General features: G+C 41.3%; 1 protein-coding gene across 1 annotated transcript in view; it reads right to left on the reverse strand.

Moving 5' to 3' along the window:
- Positions 1 to 20,927: 20,927 nt before the first annotated feature.
- LOC136886627 (zinc finger protein 26-like) overlaps positions 20,928 to 23,854 on the reverse strand; it is a 51,398-nt gene continuing 48,471 nt past the window's right edge. Inside the window, exon 5 of the mRNA XM_068230810.1 lies at positions 20,928 to 22,590. Coding sequence (XP_068086911.1) covers positions 20,928 to 22,590 — 1,663 coding nt within the window. The remainder of the gene's footprint in view (positions 22,591 to 23,854) is intronic.

Genomic DNA, 23,854 nt, shown 5'->3' on the forward strand with positions numbered 1-23,854 from the left:
CGTGCCGAATGTCATGATTCTATCTTTCCTATAAGTGGGCCAAATTAATGTTAACATATACGTGTGAAAGTACAAAATTAATTTGAAATCGAGAAATACAGCTCTATGTAACTTATAAGGAATAGAAATACGATAAAAAGTCATAGGACCAAAGTTGTAAATCTCTCCAAAATGAAAGGCGATTGTGCTTTCTGATTTGTGATAAGACTTACAGATTAGCCACCAATTATCCCGAAACGAAGGTGTGCACCGTCGTTAAAATTGCATCCATATTACGATATTTTCCGGGGCCGAAAGTTATACATTTGCATAGCTTAGAATATTTCCTCAAAGGAAACAGTGTCAAGCTTTCGGGATTAGCACTCGCATACATACGGTAATTAAGGAAGAAAATAATTCAGTAAAGTAAGTTGAAATTAATAAAAAATGGATTAAAACTGAGGACAGCCGGATGACGACAAATATATAAATACCAAGTGAATGTATTGGAAAGTCAAATGCCCCTCAATAAAATATGCCGGTGTGAGTTATGGATATAAGAAAGAGGTAACAGAGGAGAAATTTAGGCTTACAGATTAGCCACCAATTATTCCGTCGTTAAAATTGCATCCATATTTCGATATAGACCTTACCTTGGTTAATATAAGATTTCAGAACAGATTCCTCTCTGTTAGAATACATCACACGCGAGTTGTTGGTACAAGTAGAACAGTGTTAAATGACTGATAAAATCCAGTGGCATCAACAAGAATGTAGACACACATTTAGTGAAGGACGATGAAATCAAAATCAAAGTTACAAAGATCTTATCAGTTATTTCCAGTAAAAAGCCAAATTTCCCCCGAATTTGAAAAAGTCCGACGGAAGAAGTGAAATATACCAAAAATTGCTGCACAAGGACACCTCGCACCCGACTCCATTAATAAGACAAAGGAACAGGTGACTGTGGAAATTCTGAAAACAATGGAAAATAGGCGGGAGGTTAAGAATATTAAAATACTAGTTACAAAACCAAAGATACGAAAATATACAGGAAAATTAAGTTGAAAAAAGGCACGCTTAAATCGAAATGTGAAGATAGAATACTGGTGTAAACGTGACGAAAGTAGCTAACAACTTCTATACTGTAAACGTTACACAAAGGCAAAATATTAATTTACGGTGTTTTAATCTTAAGCCTGCTCAAATAAAGGTCCAGTGTAAATTAACTGTTGACACTACACTGCCTTTGTAATTCCACTCATCCACTGACCACCAGAATGTAGTGTAGTAGAGTATATCATTTTAATCTGGGTATATTTCCTAGAATTTCAACATAATCAGGCAATAAATATTCTCACTTCATGAAATATTTTAATTACTACTACTGTACCTATTAACAATACTAACTCATACTTATTCCATATGGAAAACTACACAAACACTGCTTGCTACCGAAATAGACCAGAAATTATTTCAGTTTACTCTTCTTAGCTCTAATGTACTCTATTTGTTTTTCAAATTCATAAAGGATATTCAAATTATGTTCACGCCCCTGGACAGAAGGCAGATGCCTACGTAAAGTGTTCACTGCAGCACTTGCGTCAGTACTGGTAGGCATATCTTCACTGTGCCCTCACACTTCTTTCCTCTGCAGTTATCACAGAATCATCCACACGAAAGAAAGTCCTCATCAGTACAGTTTGACCGCAGCATTCTCCATACCTCAGCAAGCAGGCCTACTTCTTCTTCTTGCAATGGGAGGCAAGAGTTGAAACTGTCGTCTGCTTCATAACTTTGCAATAAAGTGAAACGCATCCAAGGCTGAAACTTAAAATAAGGAATAAAAAATGCTGCACCAGGTTCTTCCTATACAATGACTTAAAGAGGTGTCTAATGTCTATATCCATAGGCCGCAGCTTATGTGTGCAGTTGACAGGCAGAAATTCTAACTGCATGTTCCTTAAATGAACATCCACAGGATGTGAAGGACCACTGTCGATGAAAAGAAGGGCCTTCCTATTTTGCGCACCCATTTTTGAATCGAAAGCCACTAACTGCTGTCGAAAAAGGTCCGATGTCATCCAAACTGTGACTGGCATCGTAGGTAGTTCTTAATGATCGCACACTCATGAAGCGACGAGGCTTTTTCGATTTCCCTATCAAAAAGTGGTGGAGTCTCTCATATCACTGTGAGACTTCCCTTTGAATGCCAAGGTCTTGCCGGGCAGCACTTTGAAAAACAGCCCAATTCCGTTTAAATTACAATTGTTCCCCTGTTCGTAATTGGGGGTCAGCTCCTGCAATCTTCTCTTCCGTAGTCCCGTCACTAACTGCGTTTCATTCCCCAGCCATTCGATGCACTTAAGTGTTCAAAGCCAAGAATATTCGCCGCTTTACGCTCATTTTCCGAAACATGCCTTTCTGTCCACCATAATAGCGTCGACCTTCCATCCATATGTCGTGCACTGGTTGCCTGGTTATGGTGTCTGTTTTTCGTCCACACTAATTTCACATAGACCGCCAGCTCAAAAAAAAATTCATGTTAATAAAATAATTAAGTAATAATTTGTTGGGTAGGCAACCCCCTCGTCTGAGTTGTCATGAGGTTTGCGAAGCTTCCCCTAGTTTTGCCAGAGCGTTGTCGTAACATTTGTGCTGTCTAGTTTTGTCATCATGCCGTGGTTAGTAGAAGCGTTACAGGTTGGTTGCGACACCATTTTACTCCATTTACCCGTCGCGAACAGACTGACGCGGTGTAAATAGCGGGATGCATAAAATGTCGCAAACGTAAATTTAAATATTTTAGTTCATTGCGGGCATTGGGACACAGAGAGGACCAACGAAAATATGTTGTAAATGACGGGGAATTTTAAATTGAGGGAGAGTAAAAGCGCGGCAATACTGTAAAAGTTAAGGAGGTCCCTGGAATATACTGACATAATCCCAGCCCAGCAGGAGCTGGATAAGGGGGAGGGAGAAAGATGACGATACTTCAATGTCAGAACGGAGGTTAGAGGATCGACAAGTCACACAGACAATCTTCTTGCTCAATATAAGCCATGGCGCGGTATATGATAGCAATTCTGAATCTGGCGCTGGTATACTCAAGGGAAAGGTTATAAGAGCAATAAACCTTCGCAAGGGAGGAAAAGGCACCGGGACAAGATGGAGTCCTCGCGGGAATTTTGAAGCAGCTGAATAAGAGCATCATCATACAAGTGTGTAATGTTATTTACAACAATCTGGAACAATAAGCCTAATGAGCAATGCTCGATTATTTTGAGAAATCATAAATCAATATGTGTTGCAGAATTCCACCATCAGGCTATTACTTGATACAAGATACATTGATACAGGGAATATTTTATGTACCTCAAACTTAGGCCCAGGATTGGGTTCAATTCCTCCGATGAGCAGTAACGTGCAAATTACTTCGCAGAGGCGCCTAGGTGACTCCTTGCCAGGGAGTAAGTTCACAGCAGAGTGACTCATTCTTCAACACATACAGGAGAACAGTAGTAAACCGACTCCAAAAATACCGTGACAAAATTTTAGCATGTGGATTTTGTGCAACGAATATCCAAAATGCCAAAGTTGTACACATTAAAAATAATAATAATAATAATCCACTTTCGACACGGTGAGGAGGAGAGAAGATATTTATCGCTCCGGTTCATATTGGAGGCCATGTCGAAGAAACAAATTAAACACTTTTACATCGATATTTATATCATTTATATCACAGGCATTACATAAAATGCACTTTATTTAAAGAAAGTAACGTTTTAATATTTTGCTTCCCATGTATAAGAACTCCTACTTTCAACTAGAAATATATCACATGCAATGTGCTTCGGTATGTTAGCAAACACTTGTACTGAATTGTAGGTTTGTGAAAATTAGGCCTACCTTTTACAGAGTTGTTGTGATTACTCCGCTAAGTCTTAAACTTATTACCATACTAGCAAATGTACTCGTGTTTCGCTACGGTATTGTGCACTGTATACGAATATTGAAGTAAATACTGTACATGCAGTAAATAATATTGTTTTAAAATAGCTTGTCTCTTAGCGTTTTCAGAGAAACAGCATGGAGAGGTCCCCATACGTTGTTTCGAATGTAAAGTGTTTGTTACGGATTTGTGATGATAACGGCAGGCTTACTTGCCTACTGCCATTCGCATTCGAGTTGGTAAGTTTACATTATAATTGCAGGCCCCATTGTTTACTGCGCGGTTATAATCGATTTGGGGAGTTTTCGCTACAATGGCAGACCCCCTTTCCTACTTCCAGACAGATAACATTTGAAAAGTTTCTATTATAATGGCAGGCAACTACCGTACTATCAGTCGAAATTGGAAATGGGATTGAGGCAGGTATTTTAGAAACATGGGTATCTATACCGTACCACAAAAAACTCCAAAGGAAAGTACATATAGCGAAATATATCGGCCTAAATATATACACTAAATAGTTAATAATGAAAACAGAATTTAACTCACCAAATGGCATTTATACAGCGGTTGAGCACGCCTGTTCTTCTAACTGGCAAACATTTCAATGACTCTGTTCGTGAAGTTGGGCATTTCACCAGTTTCCTCCGTATGAACTGAACAAACAGTGAATGAATTCAGTCTGTTTTGACTCATATTATACATTATTGACTCTTCTTAATGTGCGGAGACTCTATATCGGGCCCCACTGGCGGAATTGATCACGAGCCGCCACTGTATGCATTCAGGTCTGATAATATTGTAATTGGTCTTAGTTCACGCTCGGGGACTGGGTGTTTGTGTTTGTCCCAGAATTTTCCTCTTCATATTTAGGCAACACTACCAACACGCAATAGTGATTACATCCCATCACGTAGGCTTGGCGCCGGGAAGAGCATCATATCGCAAAACAGAGTCAAAAGCACATGTGCGACACATCTCGCACCCACTGGTGTGGGAAAAGCGGTAGAACATAATAGATCCATGCCATGGTTTCTGCACCGTAGATACACCCCCTTCACCCCCCCCCCCCCCGTGCATTTAAAACTAGCGCCTTGTAGAAGGCCATCTAGGTCATGAAATCTGAAACTCATTTTGGAAATAGCGTGGAACATTTCTCGACAGATGTCACTGCTATCAACTTATGTTGCGCCCTCTGAGGTGAAGATGAACTATTAAAATTTAAATTAATGTTGTGTGTTAAGGTTTCCTAAACTGGAATATTTATTGTTTGTTTTTGATGTACAAAAGTTATCAACACTTCTATCTCTTCCCACCAACTGAAGACGTTGGCAGTGAAAATTCTTGTACATTTATTTATCGACCAATCAAAAATTTCTTATATTTTATAAATTAACTAATAAGAATTGGGAGTGGGACAGAGCCTTGGTCCAGAGTTTCCTGGAACTTTCCTCTCCGCTATAAAAGCCGAGGCCTGGTGACCGCTCCAGTATAGAGTGTGTACGTAACGGAGGCAGGGGGAAAGGCTCCCTCGTCCATCTTCTGGATGTCCACCAGCTCAAGGTAATGGCAGTCTCGGCGTAATTACGTGATAGTCTTTGAGAGCTAGCTCGGGGGGTACGTTTCAAATATTTAGTACTGTAACTTTTATTTTCTCAAATGTTAATTTCAAACTTTAAATGTAAATTTCAAACATGTCATAAGAACTTAACCGAAATCAGGGAATGGAGGGTGATTAAAACTCTCTTGTATTCCCTCTCAACTTGATATTGAGGTGACTATGATTTTATAAGCGTTAAAATGCACCTGGCATGTCTGATGTAGTCACCTCCGTAGCCTCTGTAACGTCGGGCCGTAATCCCAAGGAGTGCAAGTGTTCGCCTCCTTACCAAAGGTCAGGTATGATGGGTACTTGTTACAGTTAACATCATTCATTTCATTTTTAGGCAATTATACTGTTGAGCAGTTAGGACAGTGACAGGACAGGTTGTGCCTGAACAGGCATGGAACTTGTAAATTTCGAAAATAGTCTACTAAAATGCGAATTTGTAGAACAAAAAGCTCTTCCACTGATGTGGAAATTAGGAGATCCGTTCCCTTGACTGGTGATTGAAAGGATCTGTAGCGGTCATGTAAAAATTGTAATTAAGGAGCTTCATGCTCATATTGTTAATTTACTATTATCTGATTTTTCCAACATTGTACCAAAGATAACGAGCTAGTGCTGTACGTGAATCGTTATTTGTTTAGCAAAGTGTAAAATTTAAAATTTGGAAAGGAAAAATAGAAGAGAAGGAATTATAGCTCCAATTTTAAAGCAGCTGCCATCGTGTTGTGAGGTGATTGCGTAATATTTCTGTACTTATCTACGACGAAACACTTCGAGGTACTGTCATGCGCCCCGTGTTCCGAGCTATTAACGAGGTGGATAGCTGCCAACACTCCTGCGTGACGGTACAAGCTACAGGGATGTATGAACATCTGCCATCGACTCTGAATGTTCATAAGCGAAAAACTTGCATTTATATTTCAGAGGAGACGTCCCTAGATCACCTTACATTCATACCGTAGGCCCAGTAGGCTTCGAAACACTGTGCCGGCGCAATCAACACATCAAGGCTCCACTGTTTCGAAGCACTGAGATCACTTCGTGTGCCATGTCGCGTGAACAGGAACCATCGATGGTTCGGAACAGCACAGCTTTGAAACAATGACGGTGCTTTGACCATCTCCTCGCCTCACTCCGCGTGACATTGCCCTGAAGATAAACCGAGACACTTTATATTCCGAATCGCGAGTAAAATGATTAAAATAACAATGCACTCCACAATGTAAGATCTTTCACACGGAAAAATGACATTATTGCTCTGAAAGGAGGGTCACATTATAACAGAAAGAAGTGCAAAGTTTCTAAATTCATGTTCTAAAACTTAAAATTGAAGTAAAATTTTGAACTGGAATAGACCAAGTCTGTTACCACATACATAATACCGATCTTGGGCACTTCTGAGATTTTATTACTCATTTTATAGTTATTCAAGTTGAAATAATAATAAAAATGTTATTTGCTTTACGTCCAACTAACTACATTCACGGTCTACGGAGACGCCGAGGTGCCGGAATTTAGTCCCGCAGGAGTTCTTTTACGTGCCAGTAAATCTACCGACACGAGGCTGTCGTATTTGCACACCTTCAAATACCATCGGACTGAGCCAGGATCGAACCTGCCAAGGTGGGGTTAGAAGGCCAGCGCCTTAACCGTCTGAGCCACTCAGGTACCGCAGGCTTTAGGTATACATAAAAAAAGCTTTTCTAAACTATTTTTAAGTTTCGTTAATCATTTTATAATTATTCACATTAGTTGCTGTTTAATGTGCATTTAACGGCTTTTAGTACCATTGTAAGCGCGTAATGAAGAAGGAAACGCTGTATATTACCGGTATACTGCTACTACAATACTGTGCATCATATATTTATCATACTGTACGTTGTACATCTGCTCATTAAATATTTCATGAACCTCATATTTTATCTGTATCAGAACGTCGAACATTTTAGTCAGTGAATTAGAGTTAGCTATGAAACGTGGTTCATGTTCCACCACGCCATCGCGAAGCACTGTTTCCCTTGCATTCCGAGACGGAAGTGCGCCGTGTGTCGAAATGCGCTGCCGTATGAAACATTCAGCAGTGACATGTCTATTATTAAAACAGTATTTAAGCCACACGAGGCGGAATAATTCAGGCTTATTCCATTCTACGTTGTACAGATATACTGACAATATAAAACTAGCAATGTCTCATCTTCTTCTCTTCTACAATATCCTCATCGTATGTCGGCTGTCATCGGGGCGATCTGACCCTTGTCCTAAGCAAGTTGGGGTACCGAGTCCATACCATTCTCGCACAGTCCGTAGCCAAGATTTTCTCCTTCTTCCCCTACACCTCTTTCCCTAAAGTGTATCTTTGGGATAAACTGAAGGAGGTCGTTTATTTATTTGTGTCAGTCTCATAATACAGTACAAATTACAAGAGAGATGATACATATTACAGTGGTGCTGCCTAGTGCCAGATACGAGCATTAGTATCAGGTGGATATTATTCTTTACTTTGTCCCACTTTGTCTGTTTAAAGACTTCCACATCGTCCAGGACTCTTCGTAGTTACGGGGCAAATTCTATTCAAGTTTCACAAATTCCAGGCGATCTGGATAAGCAGCCCTACCTGATCATGTCAAAGCATCGTGAGAGAGGAGTTTTCCCTCGGTGTTGGCGCAGTGATACTTGCAATGTGTGGCCACAGGTACATAGGTGTATCACTGTGTTCCAGTAGCTCTCCCATCCACTTGACCTGTAAGTTTCAAGATGCTTCTTTATTCCTCACGTAAAAAGCATGGATCTGGTTTTTTGATGAATTTGGTTTTAACGTATTATTCTCCAAACGTATAAACTACTGCACTACCTCATAATTTCGAAAGATACTGATTCTGATATTGTACGTGACCTCCAGCTCGGAGTACAATAGCCCCACATCTCAAAGGATGGTGTTCAGGCCTCAACAACATTAAGTAAGACACGAAATACACAACACCGAACTAAACATGGACGGAGAAAATGATGTCCCTGTTACAGAGGCTTTAAATAATTCTCTTGAAGGCAGTCCTTGGGACCCAGTTTCAACAGGACAGCTCAAGCTGTGATCAAGTACGCAGGTGAGAGACCTAATGTACTGGACTTGCTTTAGTGATGTGCCAGCTACACTCAACTTTATAGGTTGACTGACATGTTTTCTTACGATCATGAAGTTAGTGTTTTCGTGTTTAAACGCACAACTCTGTTTGACCACACAGTTCGCTAATATCTGTGGACCTTCAGCACTTATTTCAAACCGAAAGGTATCATCCGCATATGGCCGATTATTTATTGCGATTCCTTAAACAATACTGATATCAGAAAAGCACCCTTTCATAGAAGTTATTGAAGAGGAGTGGAGTTATAACAGAGCCTTGCCTCATCCCTTGCTTTATTTCAATAGCACAGGCGTTGGTGTTATCAACCTTAACAGATGCGGACTGATTTTAATATACAGTAGATTGGCAATGGTTCGTATATCTTTTCCATCCAGACCAATACCATATTGTAGAGTCAATTTACCATGTAACCAAATAAGTCTCTGGACAACTGGGAATAAAGCAACACCAAGATGAATTATAGTCTCTTCTGCAAGGAAACTTCCTGCCTTTCATGAACATATATACCTTGATCATGACCAAAGATTTCTAGTGTAATGCGGAATCCGAACCAGAGGATGCCTTCATTTCATAACTCTCAAAATCCGTGGCCAGAACTCGAACCGCAGCCAGCTCAGCGACAATGATTCTAGGCTACCATGCCCCCTGATTTATATCGTCAGATTAAGTCAGCAATACCCTTATGATAGGAACATCGGTCCTGGTCGAAACGGGCCTTTACTTTGTGTCAAAGTTGGATGTCTTCACTTAAGGCACCGTTTGGATGGTCCACTGATAGAACACTAGCAAGGGGGATGTGGAGCTACAGGAAGAGACCAAAAGAATTTAGAGTTTTGTGTAAATGTGTTGGAAGGAAGATATTTTAAGATGTCCTTGGTGGTGCGGGTAGTCACGTCACCACCGTCCGGTCCTTAAGCTCGAGAGCTTCCTGAACTCTTTGAGATTGTCGGTTTTGTCTTTCACGGCCGCTGTCTTGGCTGTATGCCGTTGTCGAATTGCGTTAGTAGTTGCCAATGTCCCACCGGAAACTGAGCGAGGCATTCCCAGGAATCCGCTCCGTATGAAGTTCAGTAGTGTACTGAAGGTGTGGCATCCAGTAAATAGAAGAGCAACCCGAAGCGGCAAGAAATTTCTCTGAAAGTAAACATAAAACACTATGTCGGTGTAGCTCTGAAGATGTAGCAAAATGAAACTGCCGTGAAAGTGGGAATCTGGCAACGCTTGTGGCCGTCGAGTGGAATGACGTGTTCCTATAAGCTGTGGCTCAGCTTACCTCGTCTTTCCGTTATGTATAATAGAGGGAGGACTGTTTACTACTCGGCCATGTGTACATATTTGAAACTGAACTCAACATACAACAGCCACACCCTCACACCCAGAAATCTCCTGAGCTATATAGTGATTACATTCCTCATGACGGAACTGCAACGTGTGTAACAATTAGCCAAGTCTACGCCATCTCTTCGTGATTTGATTATGATGATGATTGTTATTTAAAGAGGCTCCTCGGCCCCTAATGATATGAAATGTAAGAACAATTTAAAGGTCCAAATATTCAACCTCTGACCAGAATTCATATCTTGATTGTGAATAATGAATGGACGAACACGAAAGCAGGATAATCAGCGGATCCAACTCACGATATTGAATATTAAATCGAATTCCAATAATCAAACCTCCGAATACAATTATAAACATGACGATGAACAATTATTATGAACTTAAAACAATCAGCGGATCCGTACCGCAATGGCCCACCTTCCCAGAAGCTAACTTATAACAATGGTATAAACTGACCAAGGAGCTTATTCTAAAGCACATCCCTGAATCGATGATGCTTTTTGTATAAAGAGGTCGAAAATCTAGGTGAACGGTCCCACATAAAGGTACCTACCGCTAGTAAAGAAGAACCATGGTGTTTCCCAAAAGTAACGTAAACTTTCGGTGCTCAACACATAAACGCAACCCATAGGCAACTCTAACCCATGGTGTTCCCCACCTAGTGGGTACTATTCACTGGGACCCCTTCTACCTCGCGGTATTCCTGACATAGTGGATAGTAATCCCAGCGACCCGTACTATACCGTGGTGTTCCCCACATAGTTGGTACTAATCACCGGGACCCGTATTATCCGCAGTGTTCCTCACACTGTCGTACTAATGCGCGGTAAAACCGACACACGTGGTGTTCCGCTCATAATGGGCATTAATGAGAAGTAAAACCCAGACCCGTAGTGTTCCTCGGAGGCAAACCCAAGTTGTTCCTCACATAGTTGTACAAATCTCAGGGAACAGTATTGTCCGTGGTGTTGTTCACATAGTTGTACGAATGACAGGTAAAGCCCAGACTCGTGGTGTTCCTCGGAAAGCAAACCCATTGTGATCATCACATAGTGGTACTAATCACAGGTACCCGTACTATCCCGTTGTGTTCCTCACATAGTGGGTAATAATGACAGGTAAATCCCAGACCCATGATGTCCTGGGAACGCAAACCCATAGTGTTCGTCACATTGTGGTATTAATGACAGGTAAAAAGACCCGTTCCTCAAAACGCAAACCATGGAATTCATCACATAGTGGTAATAACCACAGGGACCCGTACTATCGCGTGGTGTTCCTCACAGAGTGGGAACTAATCACAGGTACCCGTACGATACTGTGGTGTTCCTGACAGTGTGTACTTATCACAGGTACAACCCAGACTCATGCTGTCCTGCGTGACGCAAACCCGTGTTGTACGTCATATAGTTGTACAAGTGTCAGGGACCCGTACTATCCCGTGGTGTTCCTGAGAACGTGAATCCATAGTGTTCATGACATAGTTGTACAAGTGTCATCGACCCGTACTACCCCGTGGTGTTCCCCACATAGTGGGTACTAGCGACAGGTAAATCTCAGACCTGTGGTGTTCCTGAGAACGTGAAGCCATGGTGTTCATCACATAGTTGTACAAGAGTAACGGTCCCGTGCTATCCCTTGGCGTCCTCACATTGCCGTACAAATAACAGGGACCTGTACTATCCCCTGGCGTTCCTCATATAGTGGGCACTAACGGCAGGTAAACCTCAGACCCGTGGTGATCCTGAGAACGCGAACCCATAGTGTTCGTCACATAGTTGTACAAATGTCAGGGACCCGTACTATCCGTGGTGTTCGTCACATAGTGGGTACTAATGACAGGTAAATCCCAGACCCATGGTGTTCCTCGGAACGCAGTCTCATGGTGTTCCACACATAGTGAGTACTAATGACAGGTAAAACCCAGACCCGAGGTATCCCTAGGAATGCAAACCCATGGTGTTCCTTACAAATTTGTGCATATCTCTGAGACCCGTACTATCACGTGGTGTTCCTCACATAGTGGGTACTAATGACAGGTAAATCCCAGACCCGTGATGTTCCTCAAAACGCAAACCCATGGAATTCATCACATAGTTGTACTAATCACAGGGACCCGTACTATCCCGTGGTGTCCCTCACATAGTGGGTGCTAATGACAGGTAAAACCTAGACGTGCCGCGCTGAGTGGCTCAGACGTTTGAGGCGCTGACTTTCTGACCTCAACTTGGCAGGTTCGATCTCGGATCAGGTCGGTGGTATTTGAAGGTGCTCAGATACGTCAGCCTCGTGTCGGTAGATTTACTGGCACGTAAAAGAACTCCTGCGGGACTAAATTCAGGCACCTCGGTGTCTCCAAAAACCGTAAAAAGTAGTTAGCGGGACGTAAAGCAAATAACATTATAAAACCGAGACTTGTGGTGTTCCTCGAAACATAATCACATGGTGTTCGTCACATAGTTGTACAAGTCTCAGGGACCCGTTCTATCCCGTGGTATTCCCCTCATAGTGGGTACTAATGACAGGCAAATCCCAGACCCGTGATGTTCCTCAAAACGCAAACCCATGGAATTCATCACATAGTTGTACTAATCACAGGGACCCGTACTACCCCGTGGTGTCCCTCAGAATGCAAACCAATGGTGTTCCCCACATAGTTGTACAAATCTCATTGACACGAACTAAACCGTGGTGCCCCTCACATAGTGGGTACTAACCACAGGTATATCCTAGACCAGTGGTGTTCCATGCAACAGAATCACATTGTGTTCGTCAAATAGTTGTGCAAGCCTCATGGGACCGTACTATCTCGTGGTTTTTCTCACATAGTGGGTACTAATGACAGGTAAAACAGACCCGTGGTGTTTCTCAGAACGCAATTCCCTGGTGTTCCTCATATAGTTGTAGTAATGGCAGGTAAAACCTAGCCTTGTGGTGTTTCTCGGAACTCAAACCGTGGTGTTCCTCATATGGTGGTACTAATCACAGGGACCCGTACTATCGTGTGGTGTTCCTGACATAGTTTTACAAATCTCTGGAACCCGTACTATCCCGTGGTGTTCCTCACATAGTTGTACAAATCTCTGGGACTCGTACTATCCCGTGGTGTTCCTCAGAACGCACACCCATGGTTTCCACAACCAGATGCTGAAGCAACCGAGCGAGGTTAGCTTCTTCTATCTCCCTGGGATCCTCTGAGTCTAGGCAAAGGATTAGCCTCCGTCATAGTGGTGGGTACTATACATTATTACTATAAATCCACAGCGATCCTCCAACAGACCCATGGTATTCCTCAGTTTGTGGTGGTTAATCACAAGGATAATGTAACTAAACATATTTAATTTGGTTCAAAATTAGCACCCGTTGGTCTCGTCCTCAACCCACAGAGATCTGTGTGTTTGGTCCGCGAGAGCTCTATTATTTCGCTCATGTCGACCTCAATGCCAGGTAAGACCCCCCTACACGCCACCTGGGACGCAGCACGTGGGAGTAACACCTCTCCCCATGCTACGACAGCGTAGTAGGTTCGTGGATAATCTGCCGTTACCTGATGTCGTGTATCCCCCCTGCCTTACCACTCTTACAACTGCCAATGGCTGCCATACAGAAAAGCCGCATAAGATGACTAGACTCTAATTCTTCTGACCGTAAAATTTTGAATCTGTTGTTGACGTTTACCATTTTCCACAAGCTGATGGGCAATCTGTTTAGCTGTTACATTCGCATGACCCTCTCTAGCTGCTGGGTTACAACTCAGACGTTTAACAAACCCCCAGCCTTTCTGGCTACCCTTCCTTAGATCAGTCTCCCCCATAGCTCCTGTTATTAGATATCGCTTTTAAGAAATCTTCCCCAGCTTGGACGGTAGCGGATCTCAAAAAATCGTTGTCAAAGAGATCACGAGAGTTTCTCAATATTTGAATAGTTTTTGTATATAGTGTTCACCGTCAGCGAATTGAGATACGAGAGAAAACTTCACGATATTTACATAATCATCACATGATTAAAGAAAAGGCTCTATATTCTGAACGTTCTCCTGATGTGAAACACAATCAGCCTTCTTAAAATGACATCATCTTCGAAAAGGAACTCAGATTCTAACCATTTAAAGGTAAGATGTATTGAACTAAGGCGAGGCCACAGAACAAGTTGCAGAACTAGTGGCGTTTAGTAAATTCACATACGGTCGCAGACTGAACGCTGAAAGGCATAAAAGACTGTAATGAAGATGTATGTATGAAAAGGAACTGTCTGCGGTCAGATTGCAGCATATATCTGGCATATAACAGGATGATGAGGGATTGTTTGCCCCACTGATTTCGCTGAAAACCGAGATATGTGTTTGCTTACGCAGATACTGTAATTTAATATCTGGATAATATCCATCCTCCCACTGTTGAATGATACTGAAAGTTTGTTATCATGCTGTAGAAATAGATTGCACGAATCTGTCCATTCTACGCCAGCTTCTCCTCTTTCGTCGGTACCTGGGTAGCCCCATGTTGTATTATGACTCTTGATGTCACTAACTACAAATTTCACATGTTGATGCTGGAAGGCTCCACAAGTCTAAATACAGTACCTGGTGGCTTATTGATTGAGCTCTACTGTGAGTGTCTCAATGTCATCACGGGAGATGATCTGGATGTTGGATAGCACTGAGGGTGTTCAACCACTAAACGCATGACCTTGATTTTTGGACGGCGAAGATTCTAGTCTCGGCGAATTTCCTGAATGCATATTATTAGTGTCCAGTAAATTGCAAGGCTATATATGTTGTGTTGTCTTTCAGATTCTTAAAATTAAGTGAATAATAGAAATAAAATAATCAAAGTGCAAAATATTAATATGAAAACTTGCATAAAATAAACCAGTAAACCCGTACATACAGAGGACGACGTTGAGCAGAAAATGGGAGCTGACAATAGTTAAATATAGTCTGTGTATTCCTGTAAATTCTACCGTCCGACTCGTTGGCTGAATGGTCAGCGTACTGGCCTTCGGTTCAGAGGGTCGTCCCAGGATCGATTCCCGGCCGGGTCGGGAATTTTAACCTTCATTGGTTAATTCCAATGACCCGGGGGTTGGGTGTTTGTGCTGTCCTCAATATCCCTGCATCTCAAACACCACACATAACACTATTCTCCACCACAATAAAACGCAGTTCCCTAGACGTGGAAGATGCCGCCCACCCTCATCGGAAGGTCTGCCTTACAAGGGCTGCATTCGGCTAGAAATAGCCACACGAAATTATTGTTATAGTAACTTCTACAACGTAGTCCGGTGTATTTTGCTATGTGTAGGTCTGATTTGACCTTCTAATATTTTAGTGGAAGTTTATCACAGTTTCAGCTATTAATTCTTGTGCTGAAAAGACACAAGTAGAAATTCACGATGCTTGCGTATGGTTGAAGTGTCACTGTGTTATAACAGACATTTAGTCATATTTTTCTTAAGGATGGGACGTTAGATTGAGTGCCTTCCTCATAAAATTTGTTCAGACGTAATGAGGAACACGTTTGCAGTATAGCAGTGAAATTTAGAGGAATTTTAAGTATGTTAATTTGTGAGATTTTATGTCCACAGACGCAGAATCAGTTGTGGATGCAAATTGGAAAGTTCTGGTCAACTTCTAATTTGTAAATGTCAGTAATTACAATATTTATTTATTTATTTATTTATTTATTTATTTGGCGTGTGGCTACATCACTAAAACAAATAATATTTACAAATGTTATCTCATACTAATAACAATAATTGATTTCATAACGCTAATAAGTTGAAGACAGGGGAGAGTTCGATTTTAATCAATCTTAGCAGTATAACTAAAATATTTAGCATCTGAGGTTGCCTCAAGACATTTTCTGTGAAGCCCGTTAATCATAAAATTCATATCCAATCTTCGACCTTCACAAAAGGTCTCATTATTTTATCCAACAATAGGGAGGAACGAATTAAGTCCCTGGAAAACTTCGTGCAATTGCATCTAAAACGAATCTAAGACTCATATAAGAAAACCCAATACATGGAAGGATGTACTCGATAATTACACAAACAAAATCCGGTAACTCATTTTCGCAAAATTACTCAGGTAAATAATTTCAAATACTTGGGGAAATCATCCAACAATCTGCATTAAATCATGAGGCAAGCAGAGAGAGATTTCTACATTACAAGTAGGCCATAGAATCACATGGAAAAGGTACGACAAAATATCAGTATCAAGCAACGCTAAATTAAAGCATTATAACACCGTAATTAAGCCTCAAACATTACACACGTCAGAAACCTTGATCAGTCGAGAATGATCATTACCTAAATGATCGAAAAACAAGAAAGGGAAGTCCTCAGGGAAACCATGGCCCAGTATGCATAGAAGTGTGGATGAATAGGAGGTCTGCGAAATTATATCAACATATTGAGGAAATATCAGATACAATCTTTGTAAAAGGGGATTGAAGTTTGATTGCCATATTCAAAGAATAGATGATGAAAGACTCACTAAAAAGATATTTAATAATGCCTCCTCGCTAAAAGTCATAATAACTGGATAATCGAAATTGAAAGGACCTTCAAGAAATCAACATTCCAGATGAAATTATACGGGACACGCCTAGCTTTAGAACGTTGGTGAACAAATATCATTTTGCTGAAAACCCAAGATGAGAACACAGTTACACAGAAGGAAGAACAGATGATAAACACAAAGAGGGAAGAAACTCTGGCAGGAGAAGAAAGCACAACCATCTGCAAAATAAGTACAATCGCGCTCCTTAGTGGGGCAAAACATTTTGAAATAATAATAAGTAATGAGTAATAGGTACTATCCACGTGGTATGCTTTTTGTGAAGGGTCAGTCTTTGATACATTTGTCAGGACGTGATAGTTCGGGGTTCGGTCTATTGAGGTTTAGGGTCTATGTTGGGTGTCATATGCGTCTGGAGTATTGTATTTCCAAGTGAAGTGAGAAACTTCGTAACTGTCCATAACTGTCGGTGGTAGATAACTTCTATTTGTCCATGTAGTTATGAAACCATGCGACTAAGTTTGTGAAACATGCTCCTAGTAGATACTCCAGAGGTAATGGTGTAGATAATGCTGAGGTTTCTTTGTAAAAATGCTCGAGGGAAAAAATCAGGACAGAGTGTTTTAAAATATGGTAAGGTCCACGGTTTGAACACTGAACAGGATCCTATATCCACAGGGATTCTTTGTTCATCCAATAACTCCATTAGTACCAGTGAATTGCATATCAAATTCCACAGATCCCATTAGACTTGAAATAATTCGTGATGGCAATAATGTTGACCGATAAATTGTGATAATACAAGGATTTGGACGAAGATTTGTGCTGCAGTAAAAGGCCGTCCGTGGCGAGATTTGTTTGCTCACATGTAAGACAGTGGAGAGCGGCAGGTATAAACCTGTTTGACGAGATAACAGGTGTTCACATTTATATGAGGTGGAACCTCTTTGTTACAACATTATTGATGTTAAAATAAATGGGGAGTAATTTGAATTTCAATTCGACTGCATAGGCAAATGACAGAGTGGATTCTCAGTAACATTCCCGAACACTAGACTAAGTATGCTACTTTCGATGTTTCCTAAACACAGTCATAGTTCGTATTGCCACTGAGCATTTAAATAATTACTTTGGTGTCAGAAGGTTGCCCTTAGATATTAAGATTTCCATTTCTTGATATATTCGTAGTGCAGCTAGGTGTTAAGGACTGCCGATGGCGTGTCCTTCAGTGGAAAGCAGGATGGTGGTTGAAGTGCATGGAAGGGATACTTGGGATTGCTCGCCCATGCTAGGATCGTGAAATTATGTAGCTAGCCAACTGCACCTAGATGAGAGGTAAGTATTCTTGTTTTACACAGAGTCGGTACCACATGCTATTCCGTAGGATGTAGTAGCACCCTGCCATTAGTCCATGGGATACCCATGATTTTTGGCCATGTTGTTCATAAAGGAGTTTTAATATTGTGTGTGTGTATATTTTAGCAGGACTATATAAGTGGATGCAGTTGAACTCCGTGACCTACAATATGTAAGGGTTACACATGAGTCGAGTTTATTCTGGGGTTTGACTGAAAGTTATAACTAAATGGTAACCGGATTTCTTTTCACAGGTTTTCATGAATTTATTCCAATCACTGACTTCAACCTGTTGTTTCGGTTCATGAAACACCATTCAGTCAATACAAATAACACTATTTTATGTTGTGTAATTTTGCGCTATTATTCACCGGCACTTGAAGTCCACTTGTTTTGGAGGGTCACTGGGGTCATCACGCACGTTCAATTAACTTCAACGAGGTCACTTTGGTGCTCAACCTTAAACATTAATATAATGGGTGACCACAATAGCTCAGTGATGTGAATTCGATGTTACTCAGATTCCATTGAGGGTCCAGGTATCTCGTCCTATACTGATGGACATTTAGTGGATGGCCTAAATTAAAAAGGTATCGAAAACACTTCCTGATATTTAGTTGATCGAGAAATCGGATGCATAATGCACAGTTGTTTATGGAGCTGAGCAGATTGAATCTCATGTTGTTTTCTAGTTAACCATAAACTGGTTTTCTGTGAATGGCCCGTCAGATATTTTTGGGGTGGATATTAATTTCAACTCGAAATCGTCCAGCCGCAGCGTTATATTAATGTCAATGACCACAGACCACTGTATATAGCCATATTTGTATACACACCCGCGATCATATTTCATTGTCTTTTATTGAATAAAAATAGTTGTATGTAGGCTTTTAATTTATGTAGGCCTTCCTTGATACCCAAATAGTCATGTCTGGAAGTGACGAAGAGCCATTAACACCCCCTGAGACATAAGAGTTAAAAATTCATGCTGAAGACCTGGAATAGGCAAACATCATTTTGACAAGACGAAAGGGTTCATTACTCACTATCTCTTCAATACTTGCAACGTTGAGATATATGAGATTTTTAGTGACTTCCTTGTGGCTCCATTAGAGAAAAGAGAGAGGCCAATTCACTGCCACCAGGTAAACAAAAATGGAGAAAGTACATTGCAGCTGTTGACATACGACTCCCTACTTAAAGACGCCCCTCGAGAATTACGTGATATTCATGAATAACTACGGGCACTGAAGTAGAACTTTCAATTTGCATTCAGAATCGGCTAAGAGATACAATATTATCGTACAAGTGCCGGGGGAGAATGTACAGTTTTGAGCTACTGGTCTACTCATAATTAAAAGAAAACACGACATGTAGGAACGGGAGCACAAGTGTGCTCAGGTTTCAGCAACAATTTCTTCAATTGCGTCATATTAGGTCTTGATTCGGCACTTACTTATTCCCTTGAATTGTTTATTCATAAGTTTGAATACTTCTTTCCTGCGCTTCCAGTCTTTTACAAGTTTTCTTTGCCATATGATATTTCTGTTTTCATCCGAATTACTTCTTATCCTCGCCTTTGGACGGCTCCCAAACGATTGTTAATGAGCACACTTCTACTTTGCTCCGAAAACATAAAAAGGGTCGTCCATGGTTGAGAACGAGCGGTTGTGTATATCTGTGGTTGATGAGGAGATAATTCATGAAATGTCCTTTGCTCTTTTCGCACACGGACCTAGCATTATGTTACCTGAAGATTTTCTCTGAGAGAAAATGGCACAAAGGGATGGACCGCTCTCCGGTGTATATTATGAAGTGTGCAGAAAAGGTGCCGTTGTAGGTGGAGAACTTATTACTTCCCTGCTGTGTGCGATCGCACGTGCCTCGCTACATCTCCGGAATTGGATAAGGTCTTGTGGAACTCCGGACACTTGTGTAGTAGTTAGTGGGACGTTAAGCAAAATAACATTGTTAAATCACGTGCGGCTCAATCACGTGACGTAACGATCGTAAGCCATCTCGCCCGTGTGAACCGACAGCGTGGTGCTGCGTTCGAACGATTTGCCAAGAAACACGGAGGAGTGCGGCACCTCTCCAGTTTGGTTTACATGTGCATGGTTAACTTACATGATTCTCTGAACATTTTATCGCACTACTGAGAACTCGTGAGTGTTCTGATCTGAACTGTTAGTCACATTCTTTGCTGAATATTTGTCACAGACATTACACCAGTATAGCTTCTCTCATGTGTGAGTCCACATGTGAACTGGTAGGTCACTTTTCTGGATGAGGGATTTGCAACAGATATTGCGGCAGTGCGCCTTAGACCCGTGTGAGTCCGCATACGACGTGCCAGGTGGGTTCTCCTGCTGAATACCCTGCATCAGACATTGTATGAGATTGGCTTCTTGCCTGTGCCAGTCGGCATGTGAACTACTAGGCTGACTTTGTGGCTAAAGAATATGCCACAGATATTGCATCAGAATGGCTTCTCGCCTAAGAGTGTCGGCATGTGATCTCCTAAGTCGCGTTTCTGCTGCAGTGTAGCTTATCGCCTGTGAGGATACGCATGTGATTTGTTGGATGGACCTTCTGGCTGAAAGATTTTCCCACAGACGTTGCAGCTTTATGGCTTCTCGTCTTTGTTTGCGCATATGAACTGCTAAGACGCGTTTCTGGATGAATGATGTGTTGCTCATCGCATGTATGAGTACGATTATGGTGTGTTAAAGTAACTCCGTGGCTAAAAGATCTCCCACAGAAGTTAAGAGCAGTACGGCTTGGACGGATTAACTGCTGAATAACTAGCAACAGACATTAGAACAGTTTGGCTATTCGCCCGTGAGAGAACGCATGTGAATAGCATGATTGTCTGTCCTGCTGAAGGTTTCACCAGAATTACAACTGTATGGCTTGAACAATTAGTTTGGCTTTCGTGATGAATGATGTGCCTGTGTGAATTAACGTGTGATAAGATAAATCTATTTTCTAGACAAATGATTTGCAACATACAGTGCACCTCTATGGCTTCACGCCTGTATGTTTCTGCATATGAACAGTTAGAGAACCTTTCTCGATGAATGATTTGCCACAGACATTGCAACTGTATGGCTTCTCGCCTGCATGTGTCCGCAAATGAACAGTTAGAGTACTTTTCTCGATGAATGACTTGCCACAGACATTGCAACTGTATGGCTTCTCGCCTGTATGTGTCCGCAAATGAACAGTTAGAGTACCTTTCATGGTGAATGATTTACCACAGACATTGCAACTGTATGGCTTCTCGCCTGAGTGAGACGTCGTGTGATAAGATAAATCACTTCTGCGGACAAATGATTTGCAACATACAGTGCAGCTATATGGCTTATCGCCTGTATGTTTCCGCAAATGAACAGTTAGAGTTCCTTTCTCGATGAATGACTTGCCACAGACATTGCACCTGTATGGCTTCTCGCCTGTATGTTTATGCAAATGAACAGTTAGAGTACCTTTTTTGATGAATGACTTGCCACAGACATTGCACTGGTTTTGTCTATTGCCCTGGTGAGAATGCATGTGAATACTACGGTAGACTTTCCGGCTGAAGGACTTACCACAGACATTGCAGTTGTATGGCTTCTCGCCTGTATGTGTCCGCAAATGAACAATTAGAGTACCTTTCTTGGTAAATGATTTGCCACAGACATTGCAACTGTATGGCTTCTCGCCTGTATGTTTTCGCAGATGAACAGTTGGAGAACCTTTCTCGATGAATGACATCTCACAGACATTGCACCTGTATGGCTTATCGCCTGCATGTGTCCGCAAATGAACAGTTAGAGTACCTTTCTCGATGAATGACTTGCCACAGACATTGCAACTGTATGGCTTCTCGCATGTATGTGTCCGCAGATGAATAGTTAGAGTACCTTTCATGGTGAATGATTTGCCACAGACATTACAACTGTATGGCTTCTCGCCTGAGTGAGACATCGTGTGATAAGATAAATCACTTCTGCGGACAAATGATTTGTAACATACAGTGCAACTGTATGGCTTATCGCCTGTATGTTTCCGCAAATGAACAGTTAGAGTTCCTTTCTCGGTGAATGACTTGCCACAGACATTGCACCTGTATGGCTTCTCGCCTGTATGTTTATGCAAATGAACAGTTAGAGTACCTTTTTTGATGAATGACTTGCCACAGACATTGCACTGGTATTGCCTATTGCCCGTGTGAGACTGCATGTGAATAGTTCGGTAGGCTTTCCGGCTGAAGGACTTACCACAGACATTGCAATTGAATGGCTTCTCGCCTGTATGGGTCCGCATATGGTCGTTTAGACTGCCTTTCTGTACGAATGATTTGCCCCAGACATTGCAGCTGTATGGCTCCTCGCCCGTGTGGGACCAAATCAGTTCTGGACTTTTCCTGAAATTTTTATGACATACTGAGCAATCATTTTTAATCCCACCTGTATGCAATCGCGTGTCTCCTGTCAGCATTTTCCTCTTTGTAAAGGATTTATCTGAAAATCCACACACTTGGAGCGGGTGGATCCTGAGGTGTTCTGACAAGTTGTTTTGGCTACCGAACACCATTCCGCAGTGATCGCACTTGAAGGGTCGACCATCCTTATGTCTCTTCAGATGTGATCTGCCATCCGGAGGTTGATGATCTCTATAGCTCACCTCGGGTCTCGATCTACAATGACAAATTAAAACCATGTGACCAATAGTTCAACAGCCAACTCCACTACAACTCTCACACAGGGGATTTGCTACTAGACATTCCATTCACTGATATCCAGTGCAGAGAGCTCGTTACTCATAAACATAACATTCCTGAGAGTAAACATCATCTGAGGTCAAATTCAGAGTATACTGTTAAATTTCAAAAGCTCTCACTTGTAACGAGAATGTGTTGCGTCTTTTCTTAATCACGATATCACGCGCAAGAAGCTTGTCACAGTTTAGAAATGTACGAGTTAATAGAAAACCTCATTTAAAGAATGCATGAGAAGTGATCCAGCCTAAAAGGAGAAATAGAAGCTCTTTAATGCAGCACATATTATTCTATGAAATCCGTAGTCTGTTCTCCTACATAAAGGACGACATATGCTTTGGAATTTTGATCTTGTTGAACCACTCTGCGCTTCGTCGCAGGCAAGTAATAATTTTTGTAAAGGACCTTGTTCTTGAGGTTGTTTGAGAGAATGTCAGTGTTGTAGATATTAATAAAGTTGAGATCATCGTTTGCCGACAGTCAGCAAGATCTGCTGAACCATGGCTAATCTTTTATGAATGTTATATTGTCACACAAATATACATATTGAATTTGTACATTGTTATCATATCACTATAGCATTTTATAATGTCACTGTGTCGCTTTTCCGAAATATGTAGCTTTGATGTGCAATCAAACAGACCCAACCAACATATAGGACGGTAGGTTTACACAAGGACGTTCATACTTACTACCATGTACTACATCAGTCTACGTCTTAATTGCTGTATTTAACACAAGCCGCATGCAACACGAAAAACCACTAATCCTGATGAAATCCTTTAAAAGCTGAAATATAACAAGTATACGACAGCTCTCTCCCCAGCATTGATATTGTCTTTTCTCCCCCAGATACTGCTGTTATAGACATTAGGAAGGCCACACAGAATATGGCTTTGGTGGTAGCGTTTTATTACAATGTTCTAATATCCAGATTTTGAAACCAAACGCAACCTATTATGCCCTTGAATATTCTTGCAAGTATTACTTTAACAATAGGGATAGAAGTAGCATGAAAATCAAGGTTTGAGACAAAATTCGAGAAGAAAAGACGTTGAATTGCATCGTAGTGGATATTACTGCTATGTAAAGGAATGATATTCTATTTATTTCAAAAGATCACGGGCAACGTGATTATTTTTAGTGGATTGATAAGATAGTCAGGTAGCGTCCTATTCTGCGC

Source organism: Anabrus simplex, chromosome X (assembly GCF_040414725.1).
Source record: "Anabrus simplex isolate iqAnaSimp1 chromosome X, ASM4041472v1, whole genome shotgun sequence".
Taxonomy (NCBI): Eukaryota; Metazoa; Arthropoda; class Insecta; order Orthoptera; family Tettigoniidae; genus Anabrus; species Anabrus simplex.